At 39.5% G+C, this 15,198-nt stretch overlaps 1 protein-coding gene across 42 annotated transcripts in view; it reads right to left on the bottom strand.

The window, feature by feature from the left end:
• Positions 1 to 15,198, bottom strand: part of Map2 (microtubule associated protein 2) — a 268,475-nt gene that overhangs the window by 5,398 nt on the left and 247,879 nt on the right. For 22 of the 42 annotated variants that reach the window (XM_060368529.1, XM_021660121.2, XM_060368534.1 and 19 more), the window contains 2 exons: positions 12,683 to 13,014; positions 1,828 to 1,909 (listed from right to left, as the gene is read on the bottom strand). In XM_060368529.1, coding sequence (XP_060224512.1) covers positions 1,828 to 1,909; positions 12,683 to 13,014 — 414 coding nt within the window. Of the gene's footprint in view, positions 1 to 1,827; positions 1,910 to 3,907; positions 4,001 to 12,682; positions 13,015 to 15,198 lie in introns of all 42 variants that reach the window. The other 20 variants (XM_060368502.1, XM_060368527.1, XM_060368506.1 and 17 more) reach the window with 1 other exon arrangement.

Raw genomic sequence — 15,198 nt, 5'->3', positions numbered from 1 at the left:
TCCTTTCTTTGTATGCTGTGTCAACATAGTTCAGTTAAAATGCTATTGAACTTTTTCTTAAAAGGAAAGGAAAATGATATACTGACACAAACAACACCCAACAAAGGATGCTTGCACAGGCTAGCTTTGTTGGTGTCCTGCTAGACAATTTTATGTGTAACATTTAGAGAAGCCCATTTGGATTTACATATATACGCCTCTGGCTTTAAAACACTTTGACATTCACCATGAGCAGTAATTATGAAAAACTATAATCTTCATCAGGACTTAAAGTGAAATGTCGGTATTTTGATTTGTGCCTTCAGGTGTTGAGCTGTTTTCTTTGCTTTTGGTGTACACTTTAAGAATGCACTTTCTCACAGCGGCTTTGTGAAAAGATTGCTGTTGTCAAGGATCACCATGCTGACATGTTCTTTATGAATTTAGTCATCCTCTGATTATAATAGAGGAACCAGATTTAGAAATAAGTGGGAGTCTGTGACAATAGTCTTTTATGTCCAGTAATTCATACACAGAATAGTTCTTTATCTCTGTGATGGTTAATGAGCATCCAAAATCCAGGTGAATTTGACTAATTCCATCTGTCCTGAATCAAAGAAACCAACATTTTCTTTTGCATTCTGCAAGAAAATTGGCAATGTGGCAAAAATACCTCAGCTAGGTTACAAACTGTACAGTACAAGTCAATTGTGCAGTGGTAAAGCACCTATGGACAGGGGACTTTGAAGATCTAAGCTAAAAGACATGCTCCTGTGGCTCATGAGCAGAGAAGACAGACCCCCTGGAGCAGCTCTGCACATAGCAATGCAGATTCCACGTACAAAGATCCAATCTCCTCGCTTTGTCATGAACACCCTTTGGCACAGTGAAGACTTATTTCTAACTATTTCCAATGCGATGGTTCATGTTGAGACTTGTTCTGCCCATCTTTGTATCCAATCAAAAGTCTTCATCCTTTCCTGTCCCAAAGTCTCAACTCAGTTGTTGCTAGATCTCATTTTTGACGATATTCGAGATGGTAATTAATCTACCAAATCTACATTTGGTTTATATGTTAAGATGCCAAACATATGACTAGATTATTTAAAATAAAGCCAATTATGTTGCCATTTTGTAGTCCAATGGTATCCTATAAGTTGTAGAGTGTCAAATTATCTTCAAAAGCATAAGACATTTGACAGTTTTCTATTATCATATATGTCTGGAAGTGGAATTTAGCACAAATAAATTATTTGTGATCCTCAGAGCAATGACGACTTACCTCATACTTATGCTTTTGAAATGAGGAGGCCACCACGCAGGTGGAAATTGTAATTTCTACCTCAGAGTACTACCCTGTGAGATACCCTAAAAGGACAAGAAGGTGCCAAGTGTGTTGGGGTGCAGTGTAACCTCCTGAGGATTCCCAGTGCTTAATTACTCAAGAAAGGCTTGCAGGACTGAGTTAGATCAACGACTTTCTTCTGCTGTGATTTCAATCCTATTTGATCTAATGCAGAAAACCTAATTTTAGGAAAAATATTTGGAAATCCTGTCTTTGGCCACTGTTCCCATCTGTAAAGCTTGATGTATACAGTAGTCCGTATGTTCTGAAAGAACCCCAGTGTCTGTGCCTGTTTTAGCCACATGGTCTCTTCCAGGTAATTAGGTTCACTGATGCTTCGATAGTTTGAACTTAAGTTTTTAATAATAAAAGTATGAAGTATCAAGAGTTTGAAACATTTTTTTTCACTCAGGTTTTTCACAAAAACTATCAAGAACATTTTTGTCTGTCTACTTCTTCTTAAGTATTCTTAAATTATTGCAAATATCTTATTTTTTTTTTACCTGGCCTGTGACGGATGTTCTTTAGAGAGCCACATTTGGATGTCACATGGCTTAAATCTATCTTCTTAGTAACAATCTGTACCTGTGTGAATCACAGAAAATGAGCTTAAGATAGTTTAGACATGGGAGGCCCCCCTACCCCAAGCTTACATATAAATCTGGACATGTACCTCACATTCAGAAATGTGCACACACACACACACACACACACACACACACACACACGCAACTTCCCATCTGTTCCCCTATTTGAAACTGGAAAGAAGAACCCGAATAAGTGAAAACCCTGGAATAGAAGTTTCATTAGTAGAGAACAGATAACACAGTAAAAGTACAGGAACATTTGTATTAATAAGGCAAGCATCCTCGGAAAAAAAGCCCCACTATGTTAAACTTCTCCATAGCAAAGAGCCAAGAGGAGGATGGATGGATGATTTCTTATAAAGCGGCTTTTATATGGAAGTCACTAACGCTGCTCACAGGAACAAGACCAGTACAAAGACAGAAGAAAATTCTAAGTGATCTTTCCTAAACTGCTCTCTTAGCTTAGCTAAGTGAAATTTTTCTTGCACGCAGAGCTAGAAAATGATACTGTTTTTTCTTGCTTTTATGTTTCATTAAAATGTTTCCTTACATTTAGATCACATATACATTTTCATTTCACATGAAAAAGAATGTGATTACTCTCTAATTTGTAAATGAAATAAATGGCTTATTATTTAACATTTACATGAATAAAATATTGAAATAATAAAAAAAATGTTTCATCTGTCTATATCTGAAGCAGTTTTCCATTGCCTATTGGAATGGTCCAGTGTCCATCAACACTGGAAGAATGTAAGAATAGAAGAATTCCACAGGGAATGTGCTCAATAAAACAAACGAGTCCTCTCTTAAGGAAAGCTTCAAGCTACTGTCTTGTGGGTTGGAAGCTCCTACTCTATCTTAGTATAAGGTCATTCTGCTGTATAGGAACCAAAGGCATTTGCCATTTAGGACAGCAAGGTCCATCTTCCGCTACTCTCAAGGGAATAAGCTGGACCAGAGCTTCTTCTGTGGAAGAGCATGTGATGTTATATACACTTATATTCAGGAGAAAAACTGAGTCAGTGTGGATCTTGATCCCAAGGCACAGACCAGCATCCATGAAGGAGCCCAGAAAACACCCTGTGGGATTCCCATGGCGGAGTCCACTTTGCTCAATCTGCTTTGATTGTCGGGTGACATATTTTTCTTTTTAGCACTTAAATCCATTTCTGCCCAGCGGAAGAGTGAGAAGGCAGAGGAATCCTAGACTATCGAAGATTCAGGCTCTGACATCCTGTCCATTACTTAAGTCACAGATGATCAGCGTCCCATGTTTAGATGGCGGAAAAATAGAGTCAGCTTGAGTCACGTGTTGCAATTATCCTATTTTATAAGGAACCATGCTTTCTTTAGCTTGAATTTAATTGAATACTTCAACTTTGCCTCAACCAACATGTACCAGGTATGAATTCAGTATTCATCTCTTCTCATAAGATATTATTTACACTAAATGAAAGAGACGGGAAAAATCCCATAGGACAGAATGTATGCTAGAACCACAGTCTTTTCACTTTGAATTATAGATGAGCTACGTTTTGCCAATTCTGTATTATTGTGTTATTATTATTGTATTATTCCCAAAGCTACCCTGACTTCCATAATGAGCCGTGGAGGATGGACAGTATTACTCTGAGCACTTTCATATATACTGGTCTTTGCCTCAACAGTAATGGTATTAGAAAAGTATGAGCCTGGCTCACTTTTTCAGAGGAACAAAGACACCAGTAGAAGTACCTCGATGGCTGAAAAAGGCCAGAAAACCGTTAGCAGGTGAAGAGAGTTTGCCATGCCACATCTAGCAAGCTTTCCTTTCTCAGCTGATCTGACAGGAAAGAATGGGATGCCCGTTACCAAGAAAGCAGGCCACCCTACTAGATGGCACCGGTGGAGCAGGTAATGTGCCACGAGGAACGTGAGGAAGGAAAGAAGGTGCTGGCTATGCAGGAGGTGCCACACAATCAGGGCAGCCTCCTCAGAGGAGGCTTCTACTTACATTTCCGCCCCCAGCAGAATGTTTGATGTTATCCTTGGAACCACATCTTGACTGAACTTTGCTAAAATCGATCTTCTTGTTTAAAATCCTAACCTAAAAGGAATCGGAGGCAACGTTTTTTCTTTCCAGACACTGGGCAGAGGGAGCTAGAATGGGGAGTATTGCGGAGGCTCTCAACTCCCTTCCGCCCACGGCCATGTAGGAAAAGAAGCTACGCTACCGTGAACTATGAGACACTATTTACCTGGACCCCCAGATTCTAAGAGCTTTCCAGTGTTAGGCGTCCTAGCTCTATAGATACAGTCTGAAATGAAGAAGAATGAAAGAAAAATAAAGCTGGATCATGGGTGACGGGGAGGCTGGCACCCCAGCGGTGCTTGTTTACTCCAGCAGCACACGGTAGGTTGGTATGCTAGCGCTCTCAGCCCCACAGTGTCAGTCCTTCTTGCCCGTTAGTTTATACTGCGTAAGAGAAGCTCAGGGTTGGTCTGGCTGACAGTTCCAAGTCAGGATTCTCATTCATGAAAACATTCCCGGTTCCCCAGCAACATTAACAGGGAACCCCTGTGTCTGCTTTGGCAATGGCTGTGGCCTTTGAAGGCCTCCTTCTTGCAGCTGCTTCTGGGCAGCCATTAGCCATTAGTGGCCATGGGGAAGCACTCTTTCCAGTTGCCAAGGTAAGAAAACCAGAGCCCATCAGTCAGCTGGCATATGTTAGGTCATCCAGATGTCATCCAGGCTTTGCTGCAGCCTCATGACTTTAGGCAAATGTTTTATTTCTTTATTCAAGAAGTCAAGCATTCATCCTGAAAACCACAGCAAATCAGGACCTGGGAAATATTACTGTGTTGTAACATACTAAAACTCTCATAATTTCTTTCATCTGTCTTTTGAACTTGGCATGTTTTGAAGGACAAACAAAATAAATATAGAAAGAAGGATTTCATTTTGTTATTCTGATTGCTATCCTTTATTTGTTTGTTTTGGATACTTCTCCCTCCTAGATTAAAAAAAAAATCACATTGTTGTATCTTTAAGGTACAGTTTATCCTCTATCCAAAGCCTAAATAACTGTAGTTTAAATGTACAGTCTTCTTGAGAACATTAACAACGCTATGGGTGTTTGCAGAAAAGAATCTAAAATTCGAAAGGGCATAGAACCCTATTTTTAGCTGGGCAAGGTTTGAATTCACAGTGCCTGTCTAACATGAACAAGATAGCTTGTCCCTCGTAGAGAAATATCACTGGCAGCTCTCATCAGGAGCCCAAAGCAAGGACTTCTTGTCAACATTTAAATTCAGAAGACATGATGGCCAGGCTGCTCTCTAGGGCATAACAAATGTAAAAACTGTGAGTTTAGTGCAGGTTGTACAGCTGCCAATAAATGTGCCCCACTCTTAAAGAGTTTTACAAAAGCTGTGGACGTAGTTACTTTTAACACTGTGGAGACCACTGCATTTAAAACTTCAAACATAAGTTGGTTTCAGAAGGCAAATCATATTGATTTACTATGCCTAGTAATAACATTTTAAATAATTCTGGAAATGGAATGGAATTTATATAACCATTTTACTAATCTGTGAGAATGAAATGTATTTCTGCTTTTATTTCACAAATTTCAGTTTAAGCATTGAAGTCAAGTGACTCACCACTAAGTCATTAAAAGTCAAACATTGACTCTGATTCACTTACTGCAAGAACGGAAATCCAGGTTCAGTGGCATTTATCTTTTTGACCCTAATGCTTAATTAACTATTTGGTATTTTTTGTGATTTTCAAAACACATAATCAATCTAAATAATGGCTGAATGTAAATGTTTAAAGGTGGTTCTATTCTCTCCGATTTTACTCAGACACTGGACATTGACTAGCATAGGTGACTTTTTATTCAGATAGAGGTCATATAATTATGAGGCTGTACATAATAATTATAGGTTAGTATTTCATTAGAAATTTAATCAGAAGTTTGAAAATCTTACTAATTTTGTCTGTTCTTCTACCTTGTTTGAGAAGCACACAGTTAATTTTTGGATACTCTGGTGGGATTTTGGCATGGCGATTTAATTGTGACAACCTGTCACCATATTCTGTATATATGATAAACTGTTCCTTTAGAGGAACTAACATTTCCCCCACCAAAAATGGGTCTCTTCTAGGAAAAGGCAGGAGAAGGGCAAATGTTGGTAGTTATGAGCCTGTAAAACTAAAGAAGATAAATCCCTGAAGGACAATTTTAACAAAACTATACAAGCCTGAGGCATACATTGTGCTACCAACTTTAATTTCTTGTACGAGGAGAATTTATTTACTTAGAAACAGGGGAATTTATTTACTTGTTTGTTTATTTAGATACATACTGAGGCTTCTGCCTTTTATGTAAAGAACCATGTGTCAGCCTCATTGTTGAGATATAGTTAATATGAGTGTGTGCCAAAGCCAGGACTCTGTGCAGTCTCCCAACACCCCGGAGTCACGGAGCTCAGTTGCAAACCCATTGCCTTCTCCTGTCTGAGTCTGTTTCATAAGAAGACCCCCATGAAAGGGAGGGGGACGGTGACCTCCAATTGGCCTTTCAGAAAAATGAGCATCTCATTCGATGTTGACTATTTTTCAGCACGGCTTAGAGTGACGCTCTCCTTCGATTACAAAATCACCTGCCTCTCTCTGAGGGCTTTCCCACCCCACAGGTACAATGGAATGGAAACTGTTGATCTGGTTGCTTGAAAAACCACCGGATAAAACAAAAGCAAGAATGTCAGGTGTCCTGAAGATGGGAAGTTGGCCAGGCTGATGATACCCCTCAATGACTTATGAATCTGAAAAGCTTATATTCTCATGAAAACACGTTTGTATTTAGAACCATGACTGTTAACTCGAAATTTAATTAGCCATGCCTATAAGGTCCTCAGAATTACTTAGATCAATATAAATAATAAATATCTTTAAGTAGTCATTTAAGTTGAAATAAATTTATGTCAAATGTAGAATTACATAAGACTTTAATTACATAAGACATTGTGCTGAATAGACAATGCTGAGGAACTTGGAAAGTTTTGTCATTTGACACACTTCAAGACTTCAAAACAGTCTCCCAAAAGATTGTGGAAGGAACTCGTAAACACAGCAGTCATTGTAATTCTAGAAAATCAGCAGGTAATGAGTCCTTTCACAGTCATACACTATAATTTCTTCATATTAATGTTTTCCATTAATGCACATTTTTAGAAAATACTAAGAACTAGAAGACCATGCCATTGAAATGAATTAACTTCTAAACAATCTGCTCAGCTCCCACTGCATACTGAGGGCTGGGCTGCTCTTGTCCTTGTTTCAGCTGAATGAACAGCAAAAAAAATGGGGCAGTACAGACTTCAGTCTTGCTAATTCAAAGCAATAATTTTCTCAGAGCTTTGAATAACTAAGATTTACAAATACGGCTCTAATATTTTTGTTAACCTACAAAAAAAAAAAGCCCTTGAATTACAGTTTATCAATCTCTGTTGAATACAGGCCCACTCCTCTAAGGGCCATCCATTTTGAGATAGCAATGGCTTTAATAAACAAAAGGAAATACATACAATCAGTGAGTAAGTCTTTTCATTATAATGTAATGGACTTCAGCGAATAGTCCCTCCTTTTATACTAGGGTGATTGGCACCATTTTAACTTCACAAGTTATTTGATTTTTCATCTATTTGCCACTTACCTTAGCCTTAAATAATTAAATGAAAGTAAGGCAGGAGAGGAAGACAGGAGAAGTCAAAGCAAAAACTGTCCAATCTGCCTAAATTTAGACACCATGTCTTGTTCTCTCTTGTCCTTCTGTCATAAACCAATGGTCAATCCTACTTTTTGATCTTTCATATGTGACTGAGAACACAATCTTATCTGCTCTCTTTGCCTCACTCTTTTTTATTATTATTTACAGTTTCTTCACTTTGTATCCCAGCTGTAGCCCCTTCCCTCATCCCCTACCTTTCCCTTTCTCCCCCTCTCCTCCCCTGCCCCCCAGTCCACTGATAAGGGAGGTCCTCCTCCCCTTTCATCTGACCCTAGCCTATCAGGTCTCATCAGGACTGTCTGGATTTAGTAAGGGGAGGTGATCAAAGAGAAGACAACTGAGTTCAGGCAAGAGATTACCCCTGCTCTTCTTTCTAGGGTACCCTCATGGACATTGAGCTGCCATGGGCTACATCTGTGCAGGGGTTCTAGGTTATCTCCATGCATGGTCCTTGGTTAGAGTATTAGTCTCAGAAAAGACCCCTAGGCCCAGATTTTTTGGTTCTGTTGCTCTTCTTGTGGAGCTCCAGTGCCCTCTAGGTCTTTCTATCTCCCCTTTCTTTCATAAGAGTCCCTGCACTCTGCCCAAAAGTTTGGCTATGAGTCTCAACATCTGCTTCAATATCCTGCTGAGCAGAGTCTTTCAGAGGCCCTCTGTGGAAGGTACCTGTCCTGTTCCCTGACTTCTCCCACTCTAATATCTATCCTGTTTGCCCTTCTGAATGAGGATTAAGCCTCTTCCCTAGGGTCCCCCCTTGTTGTTTAGCTTCTTTAGGACTATAGATTTTAGTGTGTTTATCCTATACTATGTGGCTAATATCCACTTATAAGTGGGTTTATACCATGTGTGTTCCCCTCTTCAGGTTGTATAAATCTTTCACCTTTTACTTTGCCTCACTCTTTTTTGGAGAATCCACTATCTTTGGATCAGTTAATCTGAGAACAGCACACTGAGGATATGAATTCTCAAGACAATCAACCAAATTCACAGGCACAGCCACAGCTTTGCTTTCTCTCTTCCTCTAATAATGTGTCACCGGAGAAAACAGGTTCTGTTGACTGGCTCTGTTAGTAATGTGCAACTGTTCCAGGGGCACATAACTTGTACTGTTTTTGTTTACAGGGTCCCGCTATGTAGCCCAGGCAGGCCTTGAACTTGAAATCTTCCTGTTGTTGCTTCCCTATTGCTGGAATGATGCTGTGTGTAATACCACCCCCCCGAAGAGCATCTGTTTTTAAACTGATATTGATTCAGGTGATGGAGAATGGAGAAAAAATAAGAAATGTCTCAACACATTTAATCAAATATATATCCATATAAATCCATATAAATCAAAGCCCTTATATAAAACCTGATTTACAGAAAAAGTAGAACAGAAGTTTCCATCAAGCTGCTTACATTTTATTAAGCTATGCATTTGTTTAATCTAATTTTTAAAAGGCAAATGTTAACTTAGAACTTAGATTAAACTGAGATAGAGGACCTGGCCACAGATAGCTCCAATTTAAAATATTTTTTATTAAATTTTTATTTTTTTATATTACTTACAGTTTATTTACTTTGTATCCCAGCTGTTGCCCCCTCCCTCATTCCCTCTCAAAATTTAAAATATTTAATAAGATAGTTGCAGTATACTTTGAGTTAAATGAGTCAAGTTCACTCTTTCCAGCAAATTCATGGTTTTGTTTTTTTCCCCTTCTTGGTAGAATGAGCCTATGCTTGAATTGAGAGGATTAAAGTATATTACTTTCTGCAAAACTCATCATATAGTCTACTGAATCACCTATTCCATCAGGCTCTGGCGTGTCTCATTAAATTGCATTGAGCTTCTTTGCTGACAGAAACCAGACTTTAATATAAGAGATAAGAAACACAAGTACAAAAGCTACGCATCCAGAAAGCAGCAAATATTCTATTTAGCAACCAGTGATGAGGTTGCCAAATTTCTGCATGCCACCGTTACAAACCTAGTTTCTGCACAAAGTACAGGTTGGTCTGTCTTCTTTGATTATTCTGGATTGGTTGCTGCTTAATCAAAAATTCAGAGATAATATATTTGTAACTGAAAGTAGCATGTCTGTGGTTTCGATTTTTTTTTCCAATGGTGTGTATTTAGAGACTTTTAACAAATCGGCCTGATAATTTCTATGACATCTTAACAGAAGATATTTTCCTTCCATTCGTCCTATAAAGGAAAAGCAAAAACCTCTAGTCAAACTCTCCAGTGAACCTCCTCACACAGGCTTCCTTTGTTCCTAGTATTTGAGAAGATGCAGTGTCAGGGGGTTCTTTAGGAGGAAAACGCAGACAGTGTTGTGAGGTAAATATAGTCTGTAAGGATAGCTCAGTTTATAAATTTAGTTAATTCATACCATCCGCTACACATTAGAGAACAAGTATTTTCTCTCTGCTTCTCATCTTGGTGAAGAAGTACATTCTGTTTCTGCAACAAAAGTCCTGCATAATTTCTCTCTTGTGGATTTTCCCCCCTAGTTGTCTGGGGCTGAGATAGGATGCTCTGCATCAGGCTGACACTGGCCCAGGGAAAGAAGATATTTAAAAATAACATCATGATTTTGAAGCTATTTTTGTTCTTGGTGTAATTTTTGGCTAATATGTCTTAACTAGCCCTTAAGCGTTATCTCTGGGGATCTCGGGGATAAGATAAAAAAAATAAGGCATTTCTATACCAACTGTATGAATTACCAACTTTAGAAGAGGTCAATCTGGAGTGGATCTGGGGACACAAACAAAAAGAGAAGAAAATGGACAACCTATTTTTTTTTTTGTATTGACTTAATCTTAAAGAATCTTGCAAATCTATGGCTTAAACAACAATAGAAAGGGTAGGGTAACATTTAGGAACCCTAAAAGAAAAATCGTATTTTATACAAGTTCTATGAAATGATATCAATGTCCTTTTATCTTTTTTACATTTTTCTCTTTAGTCTCTATATGATGTTACAGAAATGACTTACATTTTTTTTGTGAATCAAGAGTCTCCCCCTTTCGGTGGACTAGGGGAAAGGGATGGGGAGGGAGAAGAGGGAGGGAGGGTTGGACTGGGAGGAGATGAGGGAGGGGGATACAATGGAGATATAAAATGAATAAGTTGTAAAAAAAAAAAAACTTAGAAAAAAAAGAGATAGATAGATAATTTAAAAATCAGTGTACTCCGGGATACAAAGAAAGCTATGTTTAGTGAAGGAGAACCTGGGGACATGAGGGTTTTATAATCTCAGCATGTTACAAGCCGAGGCGGAAGTGTTAAAGGCCGTCTGGGCTTTGTAGCAAAACCTTGTCTGAAAACAGGTTCATTCGTTGTAGACATCATGCTTATAAAAAGCTATAGTAGAGAACTTTCCATTTCGGGGGAGGAGGAGTGGGGGAGGGGCGTGGGAGGAGAAGAGGGAAGAGGGGGATTGGAAGGGGATGAGGGAGGGGCTACAGCTGGGATACAAAGTGAATAAACTGTAATAATAAAAAAATATGAAAAAGAACTTGCCATTTAAGCTTAATGATATATTAAACTGATTTTACTCGTTACTCTTCTAAATGATTAGCAAATAATTATTAAGAATGCAACATATGGCTATTTCTAAATGATACAAAAGGTTTTCTTCTCTTATATGGGTAAAACTGATGAATATAAGAATAACGAGATGACTTTTGTTCTTTTTTTTATTTGTTAGGATTTGGGTTATATTTTTGGTTATATTAAAGGTTATATACACCTCATTTTCACAGCACCTTCCCACGAAAATGTATTTGTCTGTGACCACACTATTGCAGCAGCTCTTAAAAGAACCCATCCCCATCCCCCTCCCTGGCTCATAGGTTGATTTTTTTTTTTTCTTAAGCCCTCAGGTTTCCTAGAACAGAATTATACTGTAAAACCCAATGAAAGCTGATGCTAAAGATGGAGCAGCAAGGAATTTTGGTACTGACGGTGGGCAGGAATGCTTGAAGGCTTCACACTTCAGCAAGAGCTTTCTCTGAAACCTCCTAAGATAGAATTTTCTTGGCAAGAAGAATGGATATCAGAAATCAGAGGCAGAAATTATAGGAGACAAGTAGACGAGCGATAGAAAGAGCACTAAGATTCAGAGGACTCTGGCATCCAAAGGAACATTATGTGTTCGTTCAGAGACAAAGGCAGACCCTGCTTTTTGTTTTTCATTACAAGAATAATTTTATGAAGTTGAACCATCCAATAGTATGTTAATATTCTATGAGACATATTAAACAATGTTTATACCATTTTTTTTCCAAGAATGGTACAAGGGCAATCCTGGCCAAAACAGGATGAAGAGCCCTCTGCTTAGAAAGCAAATGAGCTCTAGACCTGCTGGCAGGAGGAAAGAGAGCTTTTCCACAATAATACAGCTGTTCTTCCATGTCTACACTTCCATTTACTAGAGCTACATAGAGTTGTCTGTTAAGTGTCAAGAAAAAAACACCTGCCCTTTGCAATACCTAGGCAGTAATAGGCAGGCAGCAATTTGACAAACCACATTGTGATTCTGAAATAAAGATAAGGAAATGGTAAAACATAACATAAGATACCATTGCTCATGAAGGAAGAAGTTAAAAATTGAAATCACTAAAGTTAAGAAGTAGGTGAGGACATGGTCTGAACCCAAAAGAGAAAATTCAAAACTGTATTTATCATAAGCTAACTTTAATAGATCCAAATCTACAACGCTGCAGAGACCCATTCAGAAGTTAACTAAAGGATCCTTGCATGTATGGCTAGGCCAAAACCAGTAACCATTAATGACCAGAAGGAAATGACATATCAACTGATTTTCAATGTATTTTCTAAACTTGATTCTCCAGACAAGATCCAGACTCAGCAATGAGTGGCAGCCAGTGACCCTGTGACATCTCCCTTTCCTGGACACAAGATCATCAGATTCTAAGGCATGAAAAGCAACTTAACAGTGAATGGGACTGAGCTTCTGACATCACGTGTGTGCTCATGGAGCTCTTACCTGGCCCCCCTTAGGCTGGTATTTGATGTTGTCAGTTGAGCCGATTTTGGATTTGACATTCTTCAGGTCTGGCAGGGGCTGGTTAATCAGCCGAAGCTGCTTGGGAGTGGCTGGGGACTTTGGAGGAGTGCGGATGATGGCGACCTTCTTCTCACTGGGCACCAAGATAGCAGATTTGGGGGTTCCTGGTGTTCTGGGGTAGCTGGGAGTCCCAGGGGTGCCTGGGGTGCGTGAAGAGTAGCTTGGGGGAGTGCCAGGGGTGATTGCAGTGGATCCAGGAGTGGTAGGTGTTGAGGTGCCACTCTTTCCAGCTCTGCGAATTGGCTCTGACCCTACGTTAACAACCAGGCAAGACACGCGCACACACACACACACACACACACACACACACACACACACACGCACACGCACACGCACACGCACACACAGAAAAAGGAAAAAGAAAACCACATCAGAGCATTAGAAAATTCTCTTCAAGATACAAAGTCAGTCCTCAAACAGTACTTAATTCAAATGCATTCTGAACGTTTTATGAAAGCCCATAGTAATACTCAAAGAGGTGAGAACCCCCTTTCCTTTCTTCATGGTTCATAAGCTGGTGGTATTTTTTGATATACGTTAATATACAAATTTAGAGCTTGTACTTTTTATTTTTCTATTTAGTCTCACGGTTTTTATTGGGAATTCGTGGGAGGTATTCTTCCGTTTGTGTGGTTCGTGAGGCACATGGATGACCAGAGGCGGGAAGCAGCCTACATTTACCATGTTATGCGGACTGCTTGTGGGAGGACTCCTGAACGGCACATGGATCATCCAATACTCTCTGCAAGTACATCCATTCTGAGAGTCAGACATACTCACGACAGAGCAGAACTGTGTATTTACTTCCCATGGTTTTAGCCTGGGGGAGGGGTGAAATGTTAACCTCCCCAGTTTGTATTGAGAGCTCAGAAAGTTCTAACACATTTAATAAGACGGTTTTATTGTACCTTGAGCTCAGTGAACCAAGCGCCCATCTTTATCGCATCCAGGACCACACAGGTTCCATTCTCCCAGCAACCAGGAGATTCCTGCACAGTGCTGTTTCCTTCAGATCTTTTCAAAGGCTGTGTAAATGCCAGGACATTCCCGTGTGTAGTTAAGGAGACGGCAGGCAAATAGAGGAGGGCGAAACGATCGCCCTTCTGGTTGTCTATGTATGTTTTTGCTATTGCCGTGCACAGCTGGAATAGGCTCAGTATTGGTAGATGTCCACATGTCAGTTATACTTGCTATCAAACGACACAAGGCGACAGACTTGTGAACAATGTGAAGTTAGGAAATCACAGCAGGATTGGCTCAGAACATTATACGAAGCAGTTTAGATACAGACGACCTCTTAAAGGGCAGAACAGGGTGGCTCAAAGGGGTGGGTCTATGTGGAAAGTGCCATTTTGTTTCCATAGCAACAGATACAGGCATAACTGAAGACGTTCTTTTGGAGAACATCTTTGCCTCACCCTCCTCTTGTGTATGTATGTGTATGCCCAATTCCAACCCTAGATATTTGGAGAGAAGGTCGCGTCCCTGGAGATTCCAACTCTTACATGTCCTCTCTGCTTGTTTATTTCAACAATTTATTTTTGCTATGGAAAAAGAGTTTTGAAGTTTTCAAAGTGTTTCTATCACAGACTTCGAAGGATGCAGATATGTCCCAAAACTAAACAACGCTGGGCATAAGTCTTTAAACGACGAGAACATTTTCACTGTAGACAGAATAGCTAAGCATCACGTTACGTCTCAATAGGACAATTATTATTACCATTTTCTGAAAGCAAATGTTGAATTAACATCAGCTCCAATATGGCAGTAGTGGCGGTTTCCGTCATTATATTCCAGTTTTTAAATTACAGAAATCTGGTTCTCTAGTTTTATAGAGCATACTGTTTCTCCCAAATCAGTATTGAGGTGTTAAGAACTGTGAAGTTAGCAGTAGACTGAAGACCAAATCCAGGTGTCTGTGTAGCCTTCAATACGGTTCTCCTGTCTTTTAGGTTAGTTTCCTGTCACTGAATCGAGGCTGCTACCACATCACCATCAGAACTGTTAACTCAGTCAAGTAGAAAGCGTGCCTTAAAAGTTTTGTGTCTAGTACGTGCTAAAAGTGGTAGCTATTTTCACTGAATGGGTAATAATTGGATACAGGATTGACAAGATGGCGGCCCCCAGCAACAGCGTAAACTACGGTGTAGACTGAAACATTACACACACTACACAGGTTGCTATCACTGTGGGTCGGTCCACCGTGGGCCGAAGGAATCAAAAATGTTGTACAGGACGCATCATGTTAAAGGTCATTTGGCACACATTTTTTTTTTTTCTGAGAAACTGAGGAGAACTTTCATTTTTCTCTCTGCATGTATGTTTGTGAGTAGGTTATGTGTGTAGAAATTTGGGGTCGACATCAGGTGTCTTACTGTTCACTGTGTTATATTTTGATTCAGGGCCTCTTGCTGAACTTGAGGCTCATAGGCTGA

The sequence above is a fragment of the Meriones unguiculatus genome, chromosome 15 (genome assembly GCF_030254825.1).
Source record: "Meriones unguiculatus strain TT.TT164.6M chromosome 15, Bangor_MerUng_6.1, whole genome shotgun sequence".
Taxonomy (NCBI): domain Eukaryota; kingdom Metazoa; phylum Chordata; class Mammalia; order Rodentia; family Muridae; genus Meriones; species Meriones unguiculatus.
The sequence above is the reverse complement of the archived record's forward strand: the minus strand, read 5'-3'. Positions and strand labels throughout refer to the sequence as shown.